The sequence below is a fragment of the Sinocyclocheilus rhinocerous genome, unplaced genomic scaffold, assembly GCF_001515625.1.
Source record: "Sinocyclocheilus rhinocerous isolate Xijiao unplaced genomic scaffold, SAMN03320098_v1.1 scaffold3201, whole genome shotgun sequence".
NCBI classification, from domain to species: Eukaryota; Metazoa; Chordata; class Actinopteri; order Cypriniformes; family Cyprinidae; genus Sinocyclocheilus; species Sinocyclocheilus rhinocerous.
In genome coordinates, this window is record NW_015662182.1 from 566,245 (window position 1) to 594,180 (window position 27,936).

Sequence of the window (27,936 nt, forward strand, 5' to 3'; positions counted from 1 at the left end):
TTTCCCCATTCAAAACTATATGAGTGACACGTCTTGGGTATTCTATAGTCTTTGGACAAACTGTTTGTAACAGCTGGATTGTAACTGTTTAGATGGTTGTGGTAATGCTGTCCATGTCATTTATTGTTAGCTTTGTGAAAATCTAGGTGGTATTCAGTATACTGTGCAGATTTGATTATACTGTTTATACCACAGTAGATATAATGTATTTGAGCAGGAATGCTTTTCATTACACATAAGAATGTCAAAGAAACATATACTTTGTATGTTGTGTATTTATTTTTTTTTATTTTTTTTGTATATTGTTATTTACCATTTACTTATCCCATTTTTATTCTTTTTATTATGTGTGTCTTGTCTTGTCATTCGGTTTGTGCTGTGGAAGCTTCTGTCACCAAAACAAATTCCTCGTATGTGTAAACATACCTGGCAATAAAGCTCTTTCTGATTCTGATTTCTTTCTGATTCTGAAATGTGAAAACAGAGTGGGATGCGCCTCAAACAAGTCAAGATGAGGAAAAACTTGTTATTAAGGGTGTGATGTAAAGCAGAGATTAGTTAATTACAGTTGCTGAGCAACTTCACAGTTTGCAACATTAATACAGAATCAATTGATGTGTCACAGGTGTAAATCAGCTATACTGCTTTCAAATGCTGCTACTAATGCATCTCATCCCATCACAATTTAGAGTAAGATTTTTTTAATAGGAACATTTCAGTCTTATTTACGTAAGGGTTACATAATGCCAGACTTATTCATTAGTTATGAATAATCTAAAGTAAATTTCATTTGTGAAGTATGCAATTCATATAAATAGTTTTGTATTACCATCAAAATTATGATTGTGTCATGATGTTACCAGATGAGACATTCCATTTTGGTGTCTGCATCAAATTAAATGTACAAAAGTGATTTTATATGCATATAAAGCATATTAAATGCAAGTAAAGTGTCTACTTTAATGATTCAAATAACTTTTTTGAAAATGACAAAATATTGGTGAAATAATGTTCCATCATCATTCAGTGTAACAGATATACACTGAACAAAATTATAAACGCAACACTTTTGTTTTTGCCCCCATTTTTCATGAGCTGAACTCAAAGATCTAAGACTTTTTCTTAAAAATGAAACATACTTATCAGATTTGTACTTATTAAAATATATAAAATAAAAAGTGATCATACTAAATTATATTATATTTAAAATGATTAAAAACTTTTTCCTGACAAATGGGTAAAACCTAGTGGTTAAGTGGTTAGGATAATGGCAAAAATTGGTAAAGATTCAAAATTACATTTAATCAGTTTTTAGTGGCTGCACTTATGCTTAAATAGAGTCTTTGAATGTCATCTAATGGTTCTCATTCTAAATATGCCTAACAAGATTTTTTTTAAATATATTGTTACACTGAATGAGATTCTAGTTATGATAGTCATTATTTTTTGCTCTGAAGAAATAAAATATTTGCAATTTTTCAAATAGACGTTATATTTATTAACAAACCGCATATTTGAAGTGTAAACAACTACATCCTTGCCTTAAAAAAACTCTTAAAACTACATTCCGTGACACAAAAACAGTATTATTTTTAAAATTATAGTGGACACTCACTGTGAGAAATAAGCTACTGCAAGCAGAGTGATACAAACAGTGAAACGGTTAGAGTTCTGTTAACACTAGAATATCGCACTGCTGGAAAAGACTCTCAGCCAGTGTGAGTAACTATATATATATATATATATATATATAGTTACACTGTGATAGGCCTGTGATAATTTTATCAAATGATACAGATGTGTGTGGGATGCCATTTATCAGTGAGTCATTTCTGTCACATCTATATGTGTCTGTCATTTTGTCTAATCTGTCTATTATTGTTGGCCTTTTACAGACAATATTTGATTTCTCATGCTTGCATCCTTTTGCACCACCTCATGTGTCATGTGTAAGCATAGGTGTGTCTGGGAGTTTGACGGCAAACACATTCACTCAGTTAGCACAACATACAGTTCATGCAAATAGTGACGAGAAGCAAATGTGTGTCTTAGAAGTAAGTAAATGGCTATAGGTGCATCGACTCTCCTGTTAGATCTTTAATTGTTCAGTCCAGTGGGTTTCAATCCAGCTGCACTCTTTTCAGTGACTCAGCAGGATCAAAAATAACTTCCTGGAATTGTCATGACAGTATCCCATGTCACATGTGGTCTTGTAGGCTGTTTCAATCTTTCTTAACACTTCTTTCTTCTATATTAAATATATTTGTTGTATGTGTCACAGTTTCCAAAATATTAATGTTTTCAACAATAGTAATAATTAAAAAATAACAGTTATTTTAAATTGTGATAATGTTTCGCAATATAATATTACTATGTTATTGCATTTTTGATTAAATCAGCACAACTTTGGTGAGCATAAGAGACTTCTTTAAAAAAAATTCACACACACACACACACACACACACACATTTATATACAGTTGTGGTAAAAATGTTACATACATTTTGCAGTATCTGAAAGATTTTAATTATTTTACCAAAATAAGAGGGATCATACAAAAAGGCATGTTATTTTTTTATTTATTACTGACCTGAATAAGATATTTCACATCAAAGATATTTACATATAGTCCACAAGAGAAAATAATAGTTGAGTTTATAAAAATGACCCTGTTCAAAAGTTTACATACACTTGATTCTTAATACTGTGTTGTTATCTGGATGATCCACAGCTATAAACACAGAAGTTTATGGTTCAGATATAAACACTGATGTTTTATGGTAGCGATCAAAATAGAGCAAATCACCTTTTGAAAGTAACTGGCGCTTCAAATAATGTTTGTGTCAATTGTTAAAAACTGTATTTGTCATTGAATCATTCATTCAAGAGATTCGTTCAAAATTGCTGATTCATCCAGTAATGAAACAAGTGTTTATGAGTGAGTCATTGAATAATTCATTCATTCCAAAAAAATAAAAATAAAATAAAAATCATTCCCATTAATTAATCATTTTTAAATAGGCTAGACTGCAGCAATTAATATTTTGTCACAACCTCTAGTAAATTAATTCATAATGATCTCTATGTGAAAAAAAAAAAAAATGTGATTCTCAATTTATCCAGAATCATTTAACTCTAGTTTGGCTCTTAAAAATTTCACAAATGAAATGCACAGCATCTAATTTAATCATAGTTGGGCACACAGTGACTCAGGGTGTAGCACTTTTGCCTAATAACAAGAAGGTCCCTGGTTCGAATCAGACTCAGGAGGCCTTCGTGAGGAGTTTGCATGTTTTAACTGAGTTGGTGCGGGCTTTTAATAATAAGAATTGGGATGGGCTAAAATCAGGAGCTCAATAAGCAGTTAGATAGATGGGCATGATGCTCCAGGTGGACAGCTTGAAGGGAGCTGAGAGTTGTTGTTCCTCCAGATATGCATTAAAAATATATAGGACTGGATGAGATTTTCTCTTGCCTCCTAAAAACTTGTGCCGAAGAGCTTGGTGCCCAGTCTGGTGCACACTTTTCCAATACTCATTGGATTCACGTATGGTTCCTGCATTATAGAAAAAAATGGTGATTACCCCATTACCACAGAGGTCTTACCCAGCTGAAAATAGTGATTTTAGGCCTTTTTTCATTTACATAAGTTGTAATTAAATGTTTTGAGAAATATTTTGTCTTTATTGAAAACTGAGGTGAATTTTAAATTACGCCCATGGCTGTTTGCTTATAGACAAGAACGGAATTCGTATGATGCAATTAGCAGTATTACCCACTTGGTTCTTAAACATTTGGAGGACACTGTGGTATATGCAAGTTGACTTTTTATTGATTTTAGCTTAGCTTTTAAAAACTCTTCAGTTATATTTGTTACTGGATAAGTTAAATAAGATGGGTCTGAACCCAATCATTATTAAATGGTACTTTTCTTGTTTAACTAATAGAGTAACAGGTAAAGGTCAACAGGTAAAGGCAATTTTTGACCGCAAATTTATTGGTGCAGGCATTCTTTGTTGGTGACAGAGCATATTTTCTGCAATAAACCAAGAGCCAATGGGAAAATTCTGTTAGTTTTTGTCAAGGGAATCAGTGCGATGCTAACTTCTGTTGGCCTACAAAAATAAGTCATCACGGCAGCACTCTATTAATGCCGCATATAAAGTTGCTTGCTCAGCAACCATAAAAAACGCAACTCTGCTAGTGTAGTTCGTAGCTTTAATCCTATAATGAATGATTGTAAAATTCAAGCACCGATATTTTAAAGGTACTTACCATGGTATGTCCCAAAGATCTTTGTAATAACATAGTACTTTTTCTGTTGATTACTTGATGAGAAATTTAAACAATACAAGAATGATCTGCATAACCAGAAGAGGGCTATGCAACCAAAAAATGTTGATGAGCTGAAACTGTTTTGTAGGGAAGAAAGGTCCAAAATTAATCCTCGATGTTGTGCAAATGTTATAAGCAGCTACAGGAAACATTTGGTGTAGTTTGTTGCTGCTAAAGGATGCTTTAAGTTACTAAAATCAATGGGTCACTTAGTTCTTTGGTTATTTGTGTGTTGGTAGTTTAGTCAGATTGTGTCAGATCAAAAATTCCAAAATGGTTTACCGACTTTTCATTTCAACTATAAACAAATTCTTTAGAGGCTTGAACATAACATGTTTCCAGTACTGATGGATCTCAGTTAGTCACAGGGCATGTTGCTCTTTCTTGCTGCTGAATAGATACTTTGTATCCACCAACTCTTGGCAATACGGCAATATCTCCACTTGGTCATGCTTTATCCCTCCAGTGAATTCATTAACATGGACAGGGCTTTTGAACTTTTGTAACGTAATGAATGTGCAATGCTTTGTACCCCTGCATCAGGTTAATCTTCTTAATCTTCTTAATCAGAGTATTGCCTGGAAGGGTGGAACTCTCATATGATGTCTCCTTGTTAAAAATATTGAGACACTTTTTAAAGTCCTTGTATATCATTTGCCTGTAAATTTGCCTGCTCCCTTCAAACAAGGGGAAGTCTGAGGACAGGGAATAAGGTGGTTCTCACTTCTGGTCCTGGCGCCCCACTGCTCTGCACATTTTGTATGTCTTTCTTTTCTAACACACCTGATTAAGATCAGAAGTCTCTTTAGAAGAGAGCTCCATAAACTGAACATTGGTGTCATTGTTAGCATAATATGGTCACAAGTTCCATCTTTACCAACATAGTAGTTCAATGTTGGTTCAGTGTTTCCTGAAACCATAGTTCAAACGAACATTTGCAAAAAGCATCACAAACGTACATGGTTGGAACTACAACTCAACAATCAACACTGTGTAGTAAAAATCAACTACAGTGAAGTAGTCAGGTGCCATGTTCAATACAGCCGCATCTCAGAGATCTCAAATTGATTAATTAGCAGAAGTTATTACTCCATCCAATGGGATATCACAGTGGGAAAAGATGTAACGCTAAATGCGGGATAATTCACCCAAAAATGAAAAATCATTTATTTACCCTTTTGCCATCCCATATGTATATTACTTTATTTCTTCAGATGAACATGCTCAGTATTTCCGCTTAAATGCATCCCAGAGCAAAAAAACTCAAAAAGCTCTTTATTTATTGGCTTAATAAATAATTAATAAAGACTGTATTTCTTAGTAAACAGGGATTAGGCCTCCAATTTCTAGACAATGATCTAAGCTTTGGCAGAATAATTATACTGTATTGTGTGATTGCTTTGTCAGATTCATTTACCTCTAAATCTAACATGGGATTCTGGTTTAAAATTAGTTTCCTGCTGGAACATAATATCTGATGACAATAATTTTAAGTACCAATACTAGTAGTCCATACTCTGATTACCATGCTCTGATTGAAAATCTTCTGAAGGCATAACAAAGCTATGTGTGAAGTCCACATTTGGTTGATTTCTTGAAGAAAGCCTTCTCTTCCACTATGCCCTGTCAAATTATGAAATACTTTGCCGGAACGTCATTGGCCCTTATTTGCATCATCACATTATCGAATTTGAATATATGTAAAAGATTTTTCTGGGACTTTAAATCACAGAGTAGAACAGAATATACATGTAAAATAATATGAAAGGGCCCATCAGTCGTCATTGTGATATTACAATGTGCATACCCTGCATATCCATGCGCTGCACCACTGGAGCCCAATCCTGTTCCTGGAGATCTACCTACATGCAGAGTTCCAACCCTGATCGAACACATCATGTGCTTCTGAAGATCTTAATTAGCTGGTTCGGTTGTGTTTGATCAGGGTCGGAGCTGAACTTTACAGGAAGACAGATCTCCAGGAACAGGATTGGGCACCTCTGGTGTACAACATTTCTTGGTTCATATTCCGTCCTCTCTTTCTCTCTTTTTTGCAGTTCTGTCCTCACATCCATGGTGGTGAACCTAGCTGATGGAAAGGAAGGCAGTCAAACAGCTCAACATGGTCTCCAGGTTGCCCAAGTTTGCTTCCCGTCCCTCAGGCACCACCATGACCAACCTTCCCCAAGGATCTGCCCTCCCAGTTTCCTCCTCGGAGTCTAAAGGTGTACCTCTAGGCAGGCACAATAATTTGACACATCTGCAATCCCTAAATTGGAGAAAGGATGAAGAGGACATTGGAAATAAAGTTCAACACACTGACAGCTTGGATGAGGAGACTAGTGTAACTATAAAATCACGGTCCCCAATGATGGTGAATAAAAAACCTTTCCCTGCAGCTGCAGTAAAATGTAAAAGTGCAGTCCTTACTTCACAAAGCAGTTGTCCCAGGAGCATACCTCAGCCTAGCAAAATCCGCATGACTACTCCCAAACGCCTCTCAACATGGAATCCCCTGTATAATGACATGGCTACTCAGAATGGAGTAAGTGGTGGTAATGGGCGTTGTGGCTCCTCAGGGCCCAGTGTTGGCCATGTACCCCAACAAAGAACCCTGCAGAGCAAACTATCCCTGTCCAACGACAGCATCAAGTCTGCCTCTAAAGAGAGCATAGTGTGCTCTCAGAGTTTCACCCACTCCAAGAGGGTAGCATGCTCCACCAACCCACCTATTACCCGTTCCTTCTCCTTTAACAAAACTACAGAGCTTGCTAAAGAACTTCCCAGACCTTTGGCACAGTCTCCAGTGGCTAGATCATCCCTCATACAGCCAAACACAGTATTATCCAAAGAAAAAGTAAGTAAATATGAAATGCCAAGGCATTCTGTAACTACTAGCAGTCATCTTTTGCAGACAAACACAATAAAGAAATTCCTTTTACCAAGCTTTTCAGGTAACAAACCTTCGGTGCTCAGTTATAGACTTACACGTCCAACACTAACCAAACATCCACTTACTGTTTTCCCTGGAGCTGTCCAGAAAGAAGCAGAATTGAGTGAAAATGTCCAAGACACTACAAAGATGGCAGAAAACAGTTCAGAACCAAGTAGCAACATTGAAAGTATTGAAACTACCCCAAATGAGACTTCTTTTGAAGCAAAGGAGGCTGAGGGGAGTCTGGGCCCCTCCTTGGAGGACATGTCGCTATCATCGTCCTCCTCTGTGGAGCACAATGACACTAGTGAAGAGTACATGGATGACTTCGATAATCTCGGGAATGGAGGTGAGACCCTGCTGTTGCCTGTCCTCAATGAGGGGTTAGACCACTTAGGACTATGTAAAGATGACAGCGCTCTAATTACCAAGTGCAATGAGGAATCATCAGTGACCAGCCTGCACACCTTCTTATCCGAAACTGTTGACTGGGCAGGGATGGGCCTCACAGGTATGACTGAGAATCAATCTATTTCCATTACACCTCAAAGCAACTTTTCCGATTTTCTACATTTGTTTCTGACATTTTGACTGTTCAAACCCTAGTTAGTTGACTCACTGTCTGCAGCCTACTTTGGTTGCTACCTTCAGAGTGTGCTAGATGACCCCTCCATTCACTATTGGTGTCCTGGGGCCTGATTCATGAAAAATATATTTGAAGCTAAGAAATCTCTAAAGAAAAATTCTTGAATGTTCATAAATGCAATAATTGAATGGTTCTTAAATGTATTCTTAAGAATTTTTTTTTATAGAATGAAATGACAGGCATAATTTGGTGATTGACGGTTCTTGCTGAACACTTGCTGAATAATGCATGGAAAACACCTCAAAAACTTTGTTTTTGTGTCTTTTTGTATTTTTGTGCTGCCTGCAGTCAGATTACTGTAATAATCATAATAAGTGCACAACTATTTCAGTTATGCCTGGCTTGATGGGAGTTTAGCACTTTTTTTTTATGCACCATGTGTTTTTAAATAATAATTTTTATAAAACCAATATGGAGCGGTCCGTTGCATTTGTGCTCCCTCTTTCTCACGCTCTCTCTAGAGTGAATGCGTCCTATGTTTGGCCACTCTCATATTTGCTGAATGCTGCCGAAAATTATGTCGTAATTATAAAATTAGAAATGAGGTCCCTTATTGGACTAATTTAAGTAATTTTTGTAGAGTTGTTTCTGAATTTCAACACATCACTCATAATGATGAGAACACTTGTGCACATCCCTAGTAATATTAATATGTAGCTAGTCTTATGATGTAATGCTTAATATTTAAAACAACCCAATAAATTCATTAAACATCTTACCTTTGGTGATTTAAGACTAACTGGAGGTTGTCCTAACTTTCTTTATTAGAGCATTAGAGCATTCTTTTAAGGAATTAATATTCTTAAATTTTGTCTTAGAACAATCTTATAAAAAAGGTAAGAACATTCTTTAGAAATGTTTTTTTTGGGAATACAAAACATTCTTAACTTTATTCTTAAGTTAGAAAATAAGAAGAAAATAGAATGTATCATGAATCTGGCCCCTGATCATCCTGTCAAGGTTTAGTAATGACAGGTTGACTTTACATTATCCCTTAAACACAAGCCAGTGGGATTATTATTTGAATAATTGTAAAACTCTCACAAAAGATCCTCTTTTCTCAGTATGTACTATACATATATACTCTGTATATTTTTATTGGAATTTCTCAACACTGCATGTAATGCTGCATTGCATTTCCGCAAAGCATATATTTGATGCTTCTTTAGATTTTTGCCAAAACAAGGTACCTTAGAAGGCAGCATAATGATGTAATACTGTCACTAAGATACTTAAACATATATCTCTCTTTCACTTTCTTACCCAGCTTATTGTCTTTCTTTCAGCTGGTAAAGATGACTTTGAGCATGAGTCGTTGTCTCCTGTAGGCCATTTTCCTCATGGCTCGTCTTTGGACCTGTCACCCTCAGACAGCTCTGGAGGGACTTACATGTGGGACGAAGAGGGAATGGAGGCACTGGGAGACTCTGGACACCCCTGTGGAAGCTTTGACTCTGATCTCAACAGCATGGTGAGTCCAAAACTTTTTTTTTTAATGCAGGAGTTGACCTAAGTGACTTATAAGAGAGAAGTACCACAATAACATAACCTTTTTTTTAATAAACAGCTTCATAATTAGAGGATTATTGAGGTTACGCATCTCTTTTTTTATTTTTAGTAGTGGTTATTTAACTTGCTGGTACAGCTCCTGAAGCAATCCCCCCTGCAGTGAAGAATCACTCCTCTAGACAACTCTCTGCAATCTTGTTTGCAAGCTCCTGAAATGCACAGCACTGCTGATTTTTTTGTGTGGTTAAAGTGAAGTCTGTCTTGTGTTCATAGCCCAGAGACTGCCTGGATAAGGGTGTCAGCTTGAGTTATTGCAGGTGCATCTGTGATTATGCATCATAATAATGAGAGTACCCCAAATTGGCTCCTGCTGATATCCATTTGTCTTTCCCCTGGAAGCAGAGGATCAGATTGTCAGCTTCATGGCGTCAGTAAATAGTGAGATGAAAGCAAAGTCAGACGAGAGAATGACTCGGCATTTATGCTTACAGTGCTAGCCTTTATCCTCCTTTGCATCTATGATAGCTTGTTAATTGCCTCTCCCTATAATGATATTTATCTTTCAGTATTTAAGCCAGATTCTAAATTAATCAATTAGTCAACTATGCCTCTGTTTGGTAAAATAGATTGTTGTGTAAACATGAAACATATTAGATGAGATAAACAACATTTGCGTATTCATATCACTACTTTAATGTATTATAGTAATACATTTTGCTAAATAATATTTAATAAAAATTTGTTATTAATATTTGGCTCTGATGACTGCCACGTAATTGACTGGTCTGACAGAGACATCTTGTGGATATTTAATGCCATGATACGTAGGCCTACTTTTGGGCTTTGTTTATGCTGCATGTTTGTTTAGTTACTTATGTGCATTGTGTATGACATTAAATATAGGCCTGGTTTATGTACCAATGATGAAAAAATAATGTGGTTATTGCCATTTGTGACCCTAGACCACAAAACCAGTCATAAGGGTCAATTTCTCAAAATTGAGATTTATACATCATCTGAAAGCTGAATAAATAAGCTTTCTATTGATGTATGGTTTGTTAGGATAGGACAATATTTGGCCGAGATACAACTATTTGAAAATCTGGAATCTGAGGGTGCAAAAAAATCAAAATACTGAGAAAATCACCTTTAAATTTGTTGTTGTAAATGAAGTTCTTAGCAATGCATATTACTAACCAAAAATTACATCCAAGATGTATGTGACTTTGTTTCTTCAGTAGAACACATATGATGATTTTTAACAGTCTATCAGTCGTATAATGCATGGCAATGGTAACAAAATCTATGAGAGTAAAAAAAACATGCACAGACAAATCCAAATTAAACCCTGCGGCTCGTGACAACACATTGATGTCCTAAGACACGAAACGATCAGTATTTATATCTTGACCTAAGATATACATCAGACCTAAGATATAAGCAGATAAACATCAAATTTTCATTTTTGGGTTAACTATCCCTTTAAGACTGGTTTTGTGGTCCAGGGTCACATTTAGACTAAAATGTTATTCAGCATTTTTATTGCTTTTCTTCAGATTTAATCAGAGACTACTGTATATAAGTTTTTTTTTTTTGAACATATAACTGAAGTCAAGCCAATTTTATTTGTATAGTGCTTTTCACAAAATATTGTTTCAAAGCAGATTTACAGAAATTTAGAAATTGCCTTAAAGTCCACAAAAGAGCTGGGCAATTGGATAGTTTCCATTTGGCAACATTATAAATGATAAACCAGTTGAGATTTGCTGTAGGCCTAGTATAGTTCGATTTATGAGTGAATAATGTTGTAGTTGTCAAGTGAAGTCAAAAGTAATTAGTTTTATGGTGATATTAAGAATTATGAAATCTGTAAGATTTTGGTTTCACATTTTGGTGTAGTGACTTTACCGAATTCCAGTTCTCTTTCATGGCTTATTGCTGAACTCACAAGATTTCGTCAAAATCATTGTGAATTTTGGTATTGTGACAGCCGTATTTCTTTGTAGTAAAAGATTTTTGTCATATCGCCCACCCTTAGATTAGTAGCAGCTTCTAATTATGAGACCAAAAGTAAATTACTATTTTTAATGTCCTTGAAGCAGTCCCAATTTGAGTTCTCTTTCATGGCTTTTTGCCGAAGAGTCAAATACACACAATGCCAGTCAGTCAGTTATATGGGTGAGCATAAACACTAACAGTTGTAGATATTGGATCTGTGCACTACCTCTTGAAGTGACAGCATATCATGGACGTGGGCTTTGTGAAGCACTCTGTGGTCCGTTTTTATGGAAACAGGGTCTTCAAGGTGAATATTGGTGTTTGCGTTCACTTTTGCTTCAGTGGTTCCATGCTGTTTGGACACAGTCCGTCTAAGTGTTTGACAGTCCCTATCATTTATTTTCAATTTTTGCCCACTATCGTTCTTCGGTGGTGAAGTCTTGCTATGCTTTGTGTACGCAGTCATATTCGTTAGAACAGTTGTTCTTTAAACACCAAACAACTGGGCTGTTAAAGTTACAGACATGACTGAACTATCACATTGACATAAGTATTCAGCTGTGCTTCAACACTTGAACTTTAACACAGGTGCATTGCATTTCTCTGGATCATCTTTGAGCTCTTTGTACTGTCTCAGTGAAGTCCACCTGTGGCAAATTCTGCTAACTGGACATGATTTAGAAAGGTACATACCTGTCTATATAAGATCTAACAGCTGAAAATACATATCAGAGCAAAAACCAAGCCATCTGGGGGCGCAGATCTGGGAAAGGCTACTGAAACATTTCTGTTGCATTGAAGGTTCCCAAGAGCACAGTGGCCTCCATAATTTTTAATGAAATGAATTTTGGAACAACCAGGAATCTTCCTCACCAAAGTGAGCGATCACTGCAAAAGACTTTGGTAAGTGAGGTGACCAAGAACCTGAGATCATGTGTAGAAATGTGGGTTGGTGAACTTACAGAAAGAGTACTGCAACACTTTGCCAATCTGGGCTTTGAGGCAGAGTGGCCAGACAAGAGCCTCAAAATGAGCAAAAAAGCACCTGAAAGACTCTCAGACTGTGGGAAACAAAATCCTCTGGTCTGATGAACCTCAAATCCATTTCCAAAGATAACCAGCAGAACATAGCAGCTGAAGTAGTGCTATGCAGCTTCTGTAGTACCTTTAAGGACCACAGGGGGACACCAGAAACTCACAAATATTCACTCTGAAGAAAGCGTCTTCCATTTTAATAAGAACATCCAACAGGGATAGTTATTTTACTCACCCTTGTGATGTTCCAAACACGTATGGGTTTCTTTTTTTCTGTGAAACACACAAGGAACTTTTTTGAAAAATGTTTTGCAGCTGATCTTTTTCATAAAATAAAATGGGGAATGGGGTTTGCAGATTAATGTATCATAAAGGAGCTTGTATGACTCATGCACTATTGTTAAGTCTTAAGAATTCATACGATATGGAGGAATAGACCCAAATTCAATTTCTTATTCACTGGTTCTCCTCCACAACAGGAGTCAAATATTTGTTTGCATTGTGCCAGGTTTGATGTCGATGTCATGTCATTGATGCTGAAACCTGGCGTAAAGCATGAAGGTGAAAAAATGATGAGAGAATTTTCATTTTTGCCTGAATTTTCCCCTGACAATACAGACACTGTGCGTCTGTGCATTGCGTATTACAGATTAATTGGATGTCACCTCTTTCACTTCACCACTCTGCCATGTTATTTCATCAGATGTGTGATAAAATACAGACAAATTCATGACAATTCAATGTTGTGGCCACTGTGAAGGTGTAAATTAGGATGAAAAATCCCAAGATGTTGTAAGTAGCTGACAGTATCCACTTCTCTAATGTATGGCTGATGCAGACCTTTTACTTTTAAATCAGTAGATGTTTGATAAAAATTGATTTTAAAAAATCTGTTAAAAATTATTTATTTATTTAGCAATTTTGGGGCCTTTATCTTAGATATTATAACAATAACATTAACAATGCAGTAGTCTCCAAATGGCTGGAAAATGTGTGTAGACTTATTAATCAGAATTTCTGCCCATCAAAAAATAATACTGTATTTACCATATTCAATTCAATTAAATTCATACATATTTCATACAAAATTTTTTTTTTTTCCACACAAAACATTTATTTGTATAGTACTTTTCAAAAGCAGCTTGACAGAAAATCTGGCAGTTTTGTATGTTTCAGTGATTCTTTAAACATTGAATAGTTTTCAAGAGCATGATTATGAACACAATTAAGCGGTTGTGTTGGATTGCCAGTTTCTATGTTGGATTTACCCTGTGCGGATTATTAAAGAGTGTTTAACTCTCATCTTTGTCTTCGTGCATGTTTGTAAACAGCTCTTTGTGACACAAATATCCTATTTCAACAAAATAGGCTTATAATTTATCTGAAGAAACAATCCATTTTGGAGAAACCTTGGTCAAACAGAAGTTAATTAGCAAATACAGTAAACAGCACACACACACACACACACTGCGTCAAATGTTAAACCAAGGCACCGAAGTGACTCAGTATGCAACCAAGCGAGAGAAATCTGTTCTGCTCCCTCTCTCTGCCAGAACGTCTGTCACTCTCAGATATCAGCACTCCTCCTCTGATTGGCTGAGTCAGAAAGGATGATTTCCTCCCCACCGCTTATGAGTATTTTTTCAGACAGTTCAGTTGACCCAGTGTGCTGTGTGTCTGCACCTGCTCTCTGGGTTATGCTGAGTGCAAGATATTAAAGTCATGCAAATTTGTTTCAGAGTGATGTGTCGGAGACACATTGTGGCCAAACCAGCTTAATTTATTGGAAACCATGTGATAGTGTAGTCATAAATGTTGACAAAATAAATTCATAGAGGATGTATTTTAAATGTACGGTCTTTATCTTCTGGGAAAATTAACCAGAAATGTTTTGATTTTCGTATAGGAAACATTGCTGTTGTAATTAATAAATGTTAAAAAAGGGGAACAAATTAACAGTCAGCAAACCTGATCCCCACAAACCTGAACAGGTAAAATAACTAACAGGTCAGATAAGACAGTGCTCCAGTAGAGTGCAGCGTGTTTCCAACATGGTGAATTTCTACAAGATTGTTGTTTGCAAGAGAGACACTGAGATTATACATAATACATAACTCTTTCTTTTGCTTTCTTATTCTCTCTTTTGGTCTCTTCTGACTTTCACTCTTGTCATATGGGCTTTCATTGCTACTTTCTCAACATTGTATAGTCAGTTGGGCTGTTTAGAAGTTTGATGCATCTGCCTAGTTCTCCAGTCTGTTGTTTGTCCCTGCCAAGCGTCACTTGAGGGTCCACACTATGGCTCTGAATCCATTAAGATAACACGTTTCTCTCTCTCTTTTTTTTTTCCTGAAGGCAAAACCTAATCTATAACCATTCCCAGAAGAATCTGCAAATTTGCTACAGCATTGAATTTTAATTGTAAACAACAGTACAAAAGGTGTAACTAAGTAAGTTTTCTCCCATTGTATAAAAGTTTTAGGGTACAACAGGGCAAAAAGCATGCCTTAAAGGTATAGTTCACCCAAAAATGAAAATTTGATGTTTATCTGCTTACCCCCAGGGCATCCAAGATGTAGGTGACTTTGTTTCTTCAGTAGAACACAAACGGAGATTTTTAACTCCAGCCGTTGCAGTCTATCAGTCGTATAATGCATGGCAATTGTAACAAAATCTATGAGAGTAAAAAAAAACATGCACAGACAAATCCAAATTAAACACTGCGGCTCGTGACGATACATTGATGTCTAAAGACACGAAACGATCGGTCTGTGCAAGAAACTGAACAGTATTTATATTACGACTGATAGACTGCAACGGTTGGAGTTAAAAAATCTCAGTTTGTGTTCTACTGAAGAAACAAAGTCACCTACATCTTGGATTCCCTGGGGGTAAGCAGATAAACATCAAATTTTCATTTTTGGGTGAACTATCCCTTTAAGGAAGCTTTTCACTGCTTCTGCATGATTTTAGGAGAAAAAAAATGTGAGAAAATAAATGATAAAAGCAATTGGTTTAAAAGTCATTTACATGTATGAGGTGGCGAGGGGGGCCTTTTACCCCACACTCAGGGCAAAAGGCTTATCAGCATGGGGCCTCCAGTTATGATACAAATAATGTAGCTGAAGTAATATGTATTGCATAATATCAAAAAAGTTAATACTTGTTCAAAACAATCACTTCAGGAAAGGTTCTACCATATTTATTTATTTTGATAAATAAAATAATTTTATTTACTTTTATTCTGTCATTAAAATTTGTTCATAAATACAGAAAAAAATTAATAAAAAAATAAAGATTCTAAACGCTTCTTAATATGCTTGAAGGTGATGCCATAACAAGCTAATATGGCTTCGCAGAACCAATACTTTAAATTGAATTTGAATATTATAATGTTTTTAAGTATAATTGTTTAATTATAAATGTAATGATTACCTCTATACCCGAACTTAATAAATGATATTATTATATGGCTCTGTGGAATACTTGATTCTGATTGGTCAGTCGTGACATTCCGAGGGCGTCCCAAATACCATTCTTTTACTTTCTCTTTATTCTAACGAAAAACTGTTGATTTAATTAACTTGAACAAAACACAATCTTTAACACAACATTTGTTTCTAAATGTATTTGGGAATTTTAATGATTCTCATTTGGTGCGGGAATCTACATTATATATATATATATAAAAAACATATATTAGACCAACTTAGACCTACTTGATGTCCTTTTAAAATTGGAGAGAGGGCAGAAATGTGAACGCAATTCTGTTTACAGGCGGAAAAGTCATCTTTAAGGTGCAAAAGTCATTTTTAAGTCATCTACTGTATTTGGGTCTTTTTTTCTTTAGGGCTGGACTGTTTCTTCCATTGTGAGGTTTTTCTGGCTTGTTCATTAGCTAGTAAAACAAGGTCAGCTTTTAAGTTGCTTTGGATGAGTTGCTTTGACTCAATAAGATAAGGCTTAAAGAAATACCAGCCTCTGGAACAGTGCTAGATTATCAATATTTACGGGGCATTAGGGACCTTACAGAGCTGAACAAAGGGCACTGTGCATTGTACAGTAATTTCACAAGTTCCGATAAGCAACAATTTAACTTAGACTTAGTAACACTCCCTATAAATACAGCAAATACGGAGGATGTGCCAAACTTTATGAAGACAATGCAGAGAGAATGATTTTTTTCGTTAATGGAATTAACAAAGTGAAAACGCTATCATTCTCATGTCATTCCAAACCCATATTTGAAATGGTAATTTTTAGAGCCTGACAGCCTTAGTCCCAGTTTGCATCTATTTTATGGAAAAGAGCAGTGTGAATGACCTCCATGACTTCTCTCTTTGTGTTGCATGGAAGAACAACAGGCATTGCCATAGGCGATATCTGCAGCTGCCTAGGGCATCACAACAGGGTGCCGCCCCAGCAGAGCTGTCATGGTGTACACTGAACTAGTTTCACAGGATTTCTCCAACCCTGCTGTTTACCACATTGTGCCCACCTCCATCATCATCATCATCATCAAAAAAAAAAAAATTTGAAATGCCACTCCATGGGACAACAGGAACACAAAAAGGCACATTGCCTTTGAAAAGCTGAATTATATTAGTAGTTACAAAACCAATTTTTTAAACCTTCACGGTGATACAAGACCTTATTCACCCTGTCTTTGCAATAATGACCGGCTGATGTACATTATGCCCTATTTAAATTTATTGTATAGAGTTGTATAGACTATAATAATACTTTCATTGTGCTTTTATGAAACATGAAGTGTTAGTACCCATTCATTATAATTGCATGGACAAGAGCAAACAGTACAATTCTTCCAAATTAAGAAATAAAAAAGCTATACACTTTTGGAACAAGTAAGTACAGTAAATTATTTTCAAATGAGCTAGTGCTTTAATTAAGAGTTTTGCAGTCATAGCAATCCCTTGTAATTGTAAACCAATAGACCTTGTCACAAGGAAGGTTCTGTTTACTTGAGGTTCTGTCCTTCATTAATTTGCTGACTGTTTGGTGCAAAATTCTAACAAAAAAACAGATGAACTAAATCCAACAGACATTAAGTCAACTTTGTTTTGTTTTTTTGTTTTTTTTTACACGGCTTTGCTTTTTTTTGTCTCCCTCCCTATAACTACTGCCTAGAGTGCTACAGATTTTCAATACAGTGTGTTCAGACGGTCACACGCCACTGACACAAGAATCCCTCTGAAATACTGATTAGTGACTTTCTCTTCTACTCCCTCTGCTTCTAAAATCTACTTCTCAAAACCCTTTTCCCCCTTCTCTGTGGTAATCTTTCAGCTGTGCAATATTTTCTGCTTTGTTCCGCTTTGCTGCTGGGACTCGTAACAGTATAACTACTTCAGAAATTGTTCAAAAGCACACCAATATCAAGAAATCCAACAGGAAGGTTTAGGAGATGTGTTTCTCACTTTTTTCTCACATAAGGGCCTGTTGTGAAGACTCTTGGGGTGACATCCAGTTCACTAAAGGATTTATGCAAATAGGATGGTTAAATGACCATAAGTTGGTATTCTAGCACATGTATGGTCTGTGCAATATTTTCTGCTTTGTTCCGCTTTGCTGCTGGGACTCGTAACAGTATAACTACTTCAGAAATTGTTAAAAAGCACACCAATATCAAGAAATCCAACAGGAAGGTTTAGGAGATGTGTTTCTCATGCAAACCTTAACTGTCACATAAGGGCCTGTTGTGAAGACTCTTGGGGTGACATCCAGTTCACTAAAGGATTTATGCAAATAGGATGGTTAAATGACCATAAGTTGGTATTCTAGCACATGTATGGTAGTATGGTAGTCTACCACATTGCACCAGCTCAGTTAGAAACAAGTTACCATCTTTCAAAACACTATCATCTTAAATTGCCATCATTACAATACAAAAATTTCAAAATTGATACACAGTTTTACAATTCTTGATACTAATGTAGATTCCCCAGCAAAAACTAATGCTTTTGAACACATTCCTTTCTTGAAGTATTTCAAGAAAGGCTTGGATTATAAAAATACAATGGAAAGGATTTTTTGAAAGAGAAATGAATGTCAGAAATGAATATACAAATTGAAATTAAATGAACAAATTAAAAAAGGTAATCAAATGCAAAATAACACTATTTAACTTATTTCCATTGTCCGTATTCTGTTCCATATATATTCATTAAACAGTGGTTTACTGAACAAATGGCTCTTTCTTTAAATAAACTCAGTTATAATTAAAAATTTCTTAGAGATAAAAATCTACCTCGGTTTATGCTCTTGAGTCTAAACTATAGTGAGCCCTTTTACCATAGGCCTACTATAAGGTTACAGTTAACAACAGAGCCCAAACTTAAGGCCTTTCCACACTGAGCGCGATGCGAGAAAGCGAGGCGAATCGCTGACGAACGGTGCTTTCACACCGAGCGCGAAACGATTGTTCGCCTTCTGCTAATTCACGCCTGCACACTAGGTGGCGCCGACCAACAATGCATTTTTCCTCAGATATGTCTCTCGTATATGGATTTAACATCAAATTAAATTACTAATTTACTAAATTTACTAAAATACTAAATTAAGATAAACAAAGTTTGGTTCTACACCAGAAACACAAACTATCTATAATGCTTACAAGAATAGGCTACATCCTAAAATATAATTAGAAGTACAATTAGCATCAAGCTATACTTGAAAATGTATGTAATTATTAATGTATTTGCTTACCCACTTTAAACCATCATCGAGTGCTTGTAATAACTTCTGATTGTGATCTATAGTCGATTTTTATTCTATAATAAGCAGACACATGCACTCTTTGTATATTTAATAACGCTACACTGCTAATATTTGTCATAAACATCCTTTATTGCTATAAAAATGTACCCATTCATTATAATTGCATGGACAAGAGCAAACAGTACAATTCTTCCAAATTAAGAAATAAAAAAGCTATACACTTTTGGAACAAGTAAGTACAGTAAATTATTTTCAAATGAGCTAGTGCTTTAATTAAGAGTTTTGCAGTCATAGCAATCCCTTGTAATTGTAAACCAATAGACCTTGTCACAAGGAAGGTTCTGTTTACTTGAGGTTCTGTCCTTCATTAATTTGCTGACTGTTTGGTGCAAAATTCTAACAAAAAAACAGATGAACTAAATCCAACAGACATTAAGTCAACTTTGTTTTGTTTTTTTGTTTTTTTTTACACGGCTTTGCTTTTTTTTGTCTCCCTCCCTATAACTACTGCCTAGAGTGCTACAGATTTTCAATACAGTGTGTTCAGACGGTCACACGCCACTGACACAAGAATCCCTCTGAAATACTGATTAGTGACTTTCTCTTCTACTCCCTCTGCTTCTAAAATCTACTTCTCAAAACCCTTTTCCCCCTTCTCTGTGGTAATCTTTCAGCTGTGCAATATTTTCTGCTTTGTTCCGCTTTGCTGCTGGGACTCGTAACAGTATAACTACTTCAGAAATTGTTCAAAAGCACACCAATATCAAGAAATCCAACAGGAAGGTTTAGGAGATGTGTTTCTCACTTTTTTCTCACATAAGGGCCTGTTGTGAAGACTCTTGGGGTGACATCCAGTTCACTAAAGGATTTATGCAAATAGGATGGTTAAATGACCATAAGTTGGTATTCTAGCACATGTATGGTAGTATGGTAGTCTACCACATTGCACCAGCTCAGTTAGAAACAAGTTACCATCTTTCAAAACACTATCATCTTAAATTGCCATCATTACAATACAAAAATTTCAAAATTGATACACAGTTTTACAATTCTTGATACTAATGTAGATTCCCCAGCAAAAACTAATGCTTTTGAACACATTCCTTTCTTGAAGTATTTCAAGAAAGGCTTGGATTATAAAAATACAATGGAAAGGATTTTTTGAAAGAGAAATGAATGTCAGAAATGAATATACAAATTGAAATTAAATGAACAAATTAAAAAAGGTAATCAAATGCAAAATAACACTATTTAACTTATTTCCATTGTCCGTATTTTGTTCCATATATATTCATTAAACAGTGGTGAACAAATGGCTCTTTCTTTAAATAAACTCAGTTATAATAAAAAATTTCTTAGAGATAAAAATCTACCTCGGTTTATGCTCTTGAGTCTAAACTATAGTGAGCCCTTTTACCATAGGCCTACTATAAGGTTACAGTTAACAACAGAGCCCAAACTTAAGGCCTTTCCACACTGAGCGCGATGCGAGAAAGCGAGGCGAATCGCTGACGAACGGTGCTTTCACACCGAGCGCGAAACGATTGTTCGCCTTCTGCTAATTCACGCCTGCACACTAGGTGGCGCCGACCAACAATGCATTTTTCCTCAGATATGTCTCTCGTATATGGATTTAACATCAAATTAAATTACTAATTTACTAAATTTACTAAAATACTAAATTAAGATAAACAAAGTTTGGTTCTACACCAGAAACACAAACTATCTATAATGCTTACAAGAATAGGCTACATCCTAAAATATAATTAGAAGTACAATTAGCATCAAGCTATACTTGAAAATGTATGTAATTATTAATGTATTTGCTTACCCACTTTAAACCATCATCGAGTGCTTGTAATAACTTCTGATTGTGATCTATAGTCGATTTTTATTCTATAATAAGCAGACACATGCACTCTTTGTATATTTAATAACGCTACACTGCTAATATTTGTCATAAACTTTATTGCTATAAAAAATACCATGAGCTGCATACACATACAGAAAATATATTGTCATAATCATATGTCTATTTGATTTCATATTTAATGTGTAGAAAAATATTTAACTCGATTTTTTTTAATACGGAAGATCTAGACTAGAGAGTGAACGCGTTCTGACTCATAACACCCGTGCACGTGGAAGAAAACGGTCGGTGCTCTACAGATCACATGATTGTGATGTACCGTTACACCCCTATTAGATATATTCTTAATTACAATTAGATACAGTTTCTTTTTCATTTCTAAATTTTTGCATTCATTTTGATTTTGAAGCATATAGTATTTCATATCTTACTGGTTGGTGAGACAAATAAATGATTTATTTATCAAAAAGCAAGCCCTGAAAAGCAAACTTCCTTGGTGTAAGCAGCGAGCAAGGTAATTGTATATATGTTTGAATAGAGCCGGACAAATCTGGGCCATGTTTGAAAGGCTGTAGCTCCATTTTGTGAAGGCTTAGAGGCTGTATAAGAAATGGTCTTTTGTTGTCTTAATGAAAAAAAGCACCATGAAATAGCAAATTACTGTCTGATGGGAGAGAAAGGCAAAAAATGGAGCAGACAGTAAAGCTCATTCAGGAGCACTCCCTATGTCTTGGGCAGAGGAAAAAGAGGCTGCTCTGAGAGCTAGAGAAAAGAGAGACTGCAAATAATGATCACTCCCAAATACATTTTTATTTAGTTTCTGCTGCCAAGGTCAGATTTTCTTTTCTTGCATTTGTTCTTACTGATAAGTTAGGCTAGCATTTGCTAGACCTTGTTTGAAACTATATTTGCCTCTCCCCCCTTTTCTTTTCATGAGTTATCATAAAACCTTGGTCCAGTCAATAGCCTGTGATATGTATCTTGGCTAGATATTTGTTACTGTTAAGGCCATGTTTCTTACAGCAGAAATGTAAAAATGATAGTGCCTAGCATCGCTCATTGTAATAAAGCAATATCACAAGAGCAAGAGTGTGTAATGGCTGTATAGTAGGGGTGTGACGAGACACTAATCCCACGAGACGAGACGAGACATGAGTCTGGGTTTACGAGAACGAGACGAGACGAGATTTTTAGACTTTTTTAAAGAAATCCTCAATGATGAAATATATAGGGAAAAATAGTATTTTATTCTTATTAATTAAAATCATGAAACTTAAGCAAAAGTTTAGAAAGTTTAGCAAAAATTACATGTTTAGGGCCCTATGAAATGTTTAATTTTTTCTCACCATATTATTTATATTTTTTATTGTTACCAAACTCTGTTTAGCATGTCTAATTATTTGAATGCATAAAACAACTTAATTTATTCATTTTTTTCTTAAAGTAGCCTTATTAATTTTTTCCCCCTCAGAAATTCTGTGTTGTATATTTACATTTTTTCTGGTTATCAAATGAAGGCATAAAACATTAATTTAATTTAATTTAATTTAATTTATCATTTATCTTTTAATTATTGAAAATTAAGCAAACAAGATTTTTTGGCAAACAGGGGATTTACTATTAAAATTAAAACATGGAAAAAACGTTTTGTGTGATTATTCCTTAAAAAATAATGCGTTTCCGTTCTCGCGAGACCAGTCAGATCTTGCGAGACACATTGGGTCTCGCGAGATCTCGTGCCACGAGATCTCGTCACACCCCTACTGTATGGCCATCGATTTTAGCACACAGACTGAAATGAGTTTGCTACTCAGATAAACCATAAACTCTTCACTCCTCTTCCATCTGGAAAATACTATAGGAGTCTCCGCTGCTGAACCAGCAGACTCTGGAAAAGTTTTTTTTTTTTTTTTTTAGCTGTCAGCCTACTTAAAAACAAACAAACAAAAAAAAGTATCATACCAGTTTTACATAAGTCAAATAGATTGCCCCTATTAGATTTATTATGAAACTATACTATTTATGTAATAAATTTTTAGTAATGGTTATAATATAAACTCTATAAAGAATTCTTCTATGAAGAATTTATGTTGGTGCATGGCACCATTATCATCTCCTCTTCTTGTCAGTGCTGTTTGTCAAGGCTGTCTATCAGTTTGACCTGCTCCATAACGCTTTAAATGAGCAATATCACATGAGTAGGAGTGTGATCTGGCTCAGCACGGCTATGATTACCTGTGGCCTGAGGTCGCATGCTGATATAGAGCCATTATACACTACTGCGAGTGTGATATTGATTGTAAGTGAAAACTAATTAATTCACCCCAATGGAAAACATATTTACACTTTCTGAATTGCTCCCTATCACCTATATCAGAAGTTCCTAAACTTTTTTTGTCAGCTAAACCCCTTTTGACATTAAATATTTTCTTGAATTACCCCCTTAGATTTTAAGTATTTAAATTTCAATAATTTAACAACACATTCAAATGTTAATGGTTCTCAAATGTTGGTTAATGGTAATATGACATGCAGGAAAACAAAATATTAATACAAAATTATGTGCGTATTTCAGTATGTATTTTATTTTGATTGTTTTTATTTACAATATGGGTGACACAAAAGTTCCAAAATATATTAAGATTATTTTGTCATATATTGTTATTGTGATATGATAAACACTTAATCTCATAAGAAAATGTCTTATGCTGCTGTTGCTGAAACATCCAGGCAAAAAGAACAAAGAGACCACACTTTGATGCCATTGGAAATAGTAGCTTTTTATGGGTGTTCACACCTGTTCAATTTTTACAAGAACCAACCTCTTTTACTGATAATAATAATAATAATAATAATTATTATTATTATTATGTGTGTTGTGTTCCCCAAATACACATTATAAGTGGCATGCAAAGATGGTGTTCATGTGGAGCAGCTCTGAGACACCCAAATCACAGGAATACAAAAAAAAAAAAAGGTTTGTCATTTCAAATCTTCTATCATATGTCATTATATATATTGAGTTGACTCATGCGTTCTATGTTTCGTGCTTCAGAAATGTGACATAATTTCCGGTAAGGGACCATAGGGAGCATCGATGCTCCCTGGTTTTTGCGGTGCATTGTGGGATTTCTTTAGGGAGCAATCGTTCCAGTGCACTCGAAGGATTTTGCCACTGAAACAGCCTTTAAAATGGCCGACTCCCTGATTAGTGCCCTGACTACTGAACTAGGGAGTTGATTGAGACGCACCCAAAGACACACCGATGACTCACTGATTTGATTAATAACAGTGCAGAATCTTTCATAAAATATCTATTAAACTGTCAAAATGTCTATTGTATTACACTTTCAAAATCCTAAAGGTTTGTTTATTTTCATGATCATATATTTTAAATAAATAACATCTCCAGTGTGATTCTAATGAACCCCACTGTATGTATGCATAATTGTGTATGGAATGTTATACCAAGTTGAAAAGATCCAATATTGAAAGTGGTATTTTTTTTTTTTTTTTAAAGCTATGGGCAAAAAAATACAGTAGAGCAAAATGCAAGCTTTCATCCTCTCAGTTGTGCAGTACGTCTGAAGTGAAATTTACATTTACAGTAACTTGTGTGATTCACACTTAAAGCACAGCGGTGGTGCCTTGATCTGTGTATGCGCAAGTGGTCATGCAAAAGTTTTATCAGAGCTGCACACGTTTATTGACTTGCACAGTTTAATTCTCACACTTTAATCGCCTATTTACTGTATAGGCTGTGTGACTGTGAAGTCTGATTACCTCAAAATGAACAGTATGTAGGTTAATGAAATACATACACCGCTGTTACTCAGGTGCCAGTGATTAACAATACGTAGCATAATATCATCAGACAGTGATACAGCTGTATTTCACTGGCCAAGACTATAAAACAAAGAATTAAAGTCAAGCCGCTTGTTGACTTTGGTCCTTGGTGGCATTTATTGCTTTGTCAACATTTTTCAATGAACCAAAAAACAGTCAGCCTACTCCAAGAAACCTCTCATTTTATCCTGCACCGTTTTCGAAATCGGCTGTTCCCCTCTGAGTATGCCTCTATTGTCATGCCGTGAGTAGATAGCCAGTCATGGGGAAAAGTCAGTTAACAGAGGTCCACCATATGAGAACTGTTCCTTGCTTGAATACGCATCAGTTGTCTTCCTTCCTCCTTCAGAGAAGTCTACTCTGCCCATTGCCTTCTCATCCTGAAATTACCCATCCTTATCTTTTAAATTTGTTTGCTCTTCTCCTTTTCGCTAAAGGGCATCTTCTACACCCCTATTCCTGAAAGCGATTTGATGGTGTTTTCGTTTCTATGTTTAAAGGATGGTTTAGGGTTGAAGGAAGTGCAAACTGTCACATATGCATTTGCAAAATGTTTGTAAAAACCTATCTCTAAAAGACAGAAGTTTTTTCGGTTTTTACTTTTGTTGTATGTGATTCCACACTGAAATAGTTTGTGTTGCAGCTCTGGGAATTAAAAAGAAAAAAATCCCACTTTTTTTTCATACTGAAGTAGAGAATAATTTTCTCAAATATAAGACATTTGTCTTAAAGAATTTAACCTGCCTCTTTACAAAAACTTGTTTGAAATTGTTGAACTGAGGTCTGCTGTCATATAGGATAGATAGCAAAGATCCTGGCTTAACTCTCTTCTTACATATTACATTTAAGGACATTCTCAACAACCTGGAGAATGTGGAGTCATGTGACCTGGAGGAAGATGACCTCATGTTGGATTTGGACTTGTCTGAAGATGCATCCTTACACAGCGGTGAGTGATGATATAAACTCAGCAAAACATTCGGTAACACTTTCTATGAAGCCCGTATTTATAATACATTATAAGGGTATTCTTAGGGCATTATAATGAATGCATAATATGTATTTTTTTTTAAAACTTATGTGAAGCAGTGAAAAACTTAATATGTTGTATCATCTCATGATTAATCATAACAAAATTTTTAATGCATTGTAATATTTACTTATTTGTGGTTATAGCTTTTAAGATTATGATGATTTATAATACCGTACCATACACCGCTATATGCCATCACTGTGATATCTTTATATGAGGGAGAGACAGAGTTTGATGTCATTCTCGAGTGGAGTTTTAGATATCAGGCTGAGTTGTGAGCTTTTACTAGAGCCTTTTTTCTGCAGTATCTGAACAATGAATACAGAGCTGACAGAAGTTCTGTCTGTGTAGGAGTATAAATTCACTTGTGTTCACTTGTGGATCTGTCCTTATTTTCTCCTTAAAGGGATAGTTTAGCCAGAAATGAAAAAAAATCTGTCATTTACTCACCCTCAATTTGTTCCAAACCTGTATGCATTTCATAAAAGAAGAACATAAAAGAAGATATTTCGAAGAATATGTGTGACCAAACAGTTAATGGTTCCCATTGACTTCTATTATATGAAAACAAAACAAAACAATGGAGGTCAGTGGGGATCATCAACTGTTTTGTTAAACATTTTTTAAGAAAATATTTCTTTGTATTTAGCAGAGGCAAGGCAAGGCAAGGCAAGTTTATTTGTATAGCACATTTCATACACAATGGTAATTCAAAGTGCTTTACATAAAAGAAAAGAAAAAAAAAAAATCACAACAATAAAACAAGGAATTTAAAAACATTGAAAATGATTAAAACAATTGATTTAAGAAGTTTAAAATGAATTTAAGAAAACGATTATACATAGAATATAGTGGAAGAGGAAGAAATGCATACAGGTTTGGAACAACTTGAGGGCTGAACTGTAAGGTTATTTTTAAGCTAATAAATTATATAAAATTATGTCTGTACCATTGATAGTTTGACCCAGTGAATGCCATACAGTACAGTATTTCCTTACAGAATGCCTTATTTATCCTGCTGTAGACTTTTACTTGGTTAATGATAAAACAGTCAAATAAATTCCTTAGACTTGTATTACAGGAAGGACACAATACATATTTAGAGACCTGAATATCATAGACAGGGGAGTTTGACATGGGCCAGTAAGCAACTTCACAAAAACTCTCACAAACTAGTTATTGATATACTTATCTGTTGTAGACACTGATGGGACATCACCTTATGAATGCTCTGAAAAAGACGGCTGGCCAACTCAGAGGAGGAGACGACAGCAATACTGGGGCAGGCATAATCAGTTCCGCTGTGAAAACAGGTGACCTTTTTGTTCATGCATTTTGACATTTGGTGAAATTATTGTAAATTTTGTCAGTGCTCATTGCAGTGTGTAAGAGCAATACATTGTCATATTTTTCAGGTTAGTGCTACCCTTAGTCCCACAGAGCTGGACTAATGTGTTTAGCATAAAATCTGGTCAACTTTACACCTTTTTTTTATTGGTGCAAAATCTAGTGTTTAGTGTTTAATAACTGTTTAACCGTTGGGAATAAAAAAAAAAATCACAGTGTCTATTTACACTAAGTGTGTCACGCCCCTGGACTCTTTGTGTTGTGTTTTCCCTCCCCAGGTGTGCCGTGTTCCCTTTAATTAGTCATTCCTTGCACCTGTGTTTTCCCAATCACCTAGTGATTAAAAGCCCCAGTCCTTTCAGTTAGTGTTTGTCGGTCCTCAAACGTCATTCCTTGTGTTCCAGTGTCTCCTACGTTCCCCGTGTGATCATTAAAGACTGTGAATTGAAGTATCTCCATGTTTCCTCGTTCCTCGCTCCTTGCCTCCCGAGAAGTGTGACAATAATATAATATAATATAATTAGTGGTGGAAAGAGTACTAAGAAATTGTACTTAAGTAAAAATATTGCTACTTAAGGAATAATTTACTTGAGTACAAGTAAAAGTACTGAAAAATAATATGACTCAAGTAAGAGTAAAAAAGT

The 27,936-nt window shown here is 35.4% G+C and overlaps 1 protein-coding gene across 4 annotated transcripts in view; it reads left to right on the forward strand.

The window, feature by feature from the left end:
• LOC107727960 (serine-rich coiled-coil domain-containing protein 2-like) overlaps positions 1-27,936 on the forward strand; it is a 69,333-nt gene that overhangs the window by 12,521 nt on the left and 28,876 nt on the right. For all 4 annotated transcript variants that reach the window (XM_016538004.1, XM_016538005.1, XM_016538006.1 and 1 more), the window contains exons 2-5: positions 6,393-7,781; positions 9,203-9,387; positions 25,762-25,861; positions 27,147-27,258. In XM_016538004.1, the coding sequence (XP_016393490.1) occupies positions 6,428-7,781; positions 9,203-9,387; positions 25,762-25,861; positions 27,147-27,258 (1,751 nt within the window). In that variant the 5' untranslated portion in view covers positions 6,393-6,427. The remainder of the gene's footprint in view (positions 1-6,392; positions 7,782-9,202; positions 9,388-25,761; positions 25,862-27,146; positions 27,259-27,936) is intronic.